Raw genomic sequence first — 1,800 nt, 5'->3', positions numbered from 1 at the left:
TGAATCGATAGAATGGGAATAATTTTCTCGGAAGAATAATTGGTGTCCTCCAAAATACACGAGTTCTCAAGGCACCAGGTGACGTATCTCCACACATACTCCTCCAGAGCTAGTTTGATATCCTCCCAAAATAATCTAGAACTTTACATTATTACTCAATAGAGCCGCCACAGCCTTCGAAACTTTGAGTTAGAGTTCCCGGTCGCCCTGTCTACGCCCACACCTCAGTGCTCCTGTACTCAAAGTTATAATCAGAGGAATTGTGGATTTATGGCCGCTGCCAATCAAACATCCCGAGATGTCGTCTCCGAAGGAGCAATGATAAAAAAATTTAATCACGATACTCATGAAAATTCACTGTTATGCATTGATGCATTACATCTCGAAAATACCATTGGAAAGGAAACAACGTCTGTGTATCTATACTTCTGGAACTGGAGGTGATAGCAATTTTTCTTCATCCTCACTTCTTGTCATTCCCAGAGGTAAAGGTGTGAAATATGATCCATAATTTTTTATTATTTCTACGAGTTGTATTATTTTCTCTTCAAGAGAAATCTCATCGCTCTTATATCCTCAGATTTCTTAAATCGAAACTTTTATGGTGGCAATTGATTCCAGCACTTGGATATTGATACGGATATTCAACTGACAAATCGTGACCGGAGACTATGAGATTATAATTATTCAGTGAATAATAATAATAGTGGATTACGACGAATGGCGCAAAGTGAGTTTGCAGTCAAGAAATAATCATTGAGACGATAAACCAGAATGCGCTTTGTTTTCCAGCCCCAAGATTTACTCAATATGAATAATTGATTTGGGTTCAATTATTTAGTCATACAGCTTGGTCATGGATATGGGATTACGGAAGTAGGCCATGTAGTATACTAGAATGGAGGAAATTGGAGGATCACCTTACATAGGTACAAGCACATAATCAATACCGTTTAATTTCTCAATCTCACCTGGAGCGCATACTCCACAGTCATCTCCATGAAGGCCTTTAGCACCCCTTGGCCCTGGTACGCCTGGCCAGCCATCAGGACCGGGAAATCCTGGTGTACCAGGAAGCCCTGGCTCACCGGCTGGACCACGAATTCGAACACCTTTGCCCGGGAAACCCTTTGGCCCTGTTTTCAACCAATAAAAGTTGAGAATTTCTTTCAAACAAAAACATGTCAATCTTTTAAAAGGGTATTATAAAGATTCTCAATCCATATGTATTATTATTATGTAGTATATTATATTAATAACGTAATGTTTAGAATTCATAAATTTATTATTGATAAAAAAAACAAACCTTCGGGGCCTGGATCTCCGCGGTCACCAGGTGGTCCCTCCAATCCGCTGAAGCCTGGTTTTCCGTCTATACCCGGTGGCCCGATGATCGTAACCCCGGGGAAGCCCTTAGCACCAATCGGTCCCACAATACCGGGCCTTCCGGGAGGTCCTGGAGGCCCAAGTGGTCCTGGCAGCCCATCGTCACCTTGTTCTCCTTTCTCGGATGTTCCCTTTGGTCCGGGAATACCTGGTGGACCCTGTGGCCCCGGTAAACCTTAGAACAATGATGCAACTCATTCATTTTCATGTCGATATCAAAATTATCGCAATAAAACTCGAGTATATTCCAGTAGAATGCAAAATTTCATGATTTTATACTGTCTTTTACCTGGAGGTCCAATGTAGCCGACTAATCCCGGACGCCCTGGAGTACCGTCTTGTCCTGGTTCTCCAGGAGGACCTAGAAGACAAAAAAAATCAAAAATAAAACGGGAAAAACTTTCCGTGGAATAA

The 1,800-nt window shown here is 41.8% G+C and overlaps 1 protein-coding gene across 1 annotated transcript in view; it reads right to left on the bottom strand.

The window, feature by feature from the left end:
- The window catches only part of LOC105273520 (collagen alpha-1(IV) chain), a gene marked incomplete in the record, with an annotated part of 27,301 nt that overhangs the window by 7,374 nt on the left and 18,127 nt on the right, over nt 1–1,800 (bottom strand). The window contains 2 exon segments of the mRNA XM_011316014.1: nt 1,307–1,561; nt 1,676–1,747. Of these exon segments, the coding sequence (XP_011314316.1) occupies nt 1,307–1,561; nt 1,676–1,747 (327 nt within the window).

Source organism: Fopius arisanus, unplaced genomic scaffold, assembly GCF_000806365.1.
Source record: "Fopius arisanus strain USDA-PBARC FA_bdor unplaced genomic scaffold, ASM80636v1 scaffold00005, whole genome shotgun sequence".
Classification (NCBI taxonomy): domain Eukaryota; kingdom Metazoa; phylum Arthropoda; class Insecta; order Hymenoptera; family Braconidae; genus Fopius; species Fopius arisanus.
This window is presented reverse-complemented; position numbering and strand designations above follow the sequence as displayed.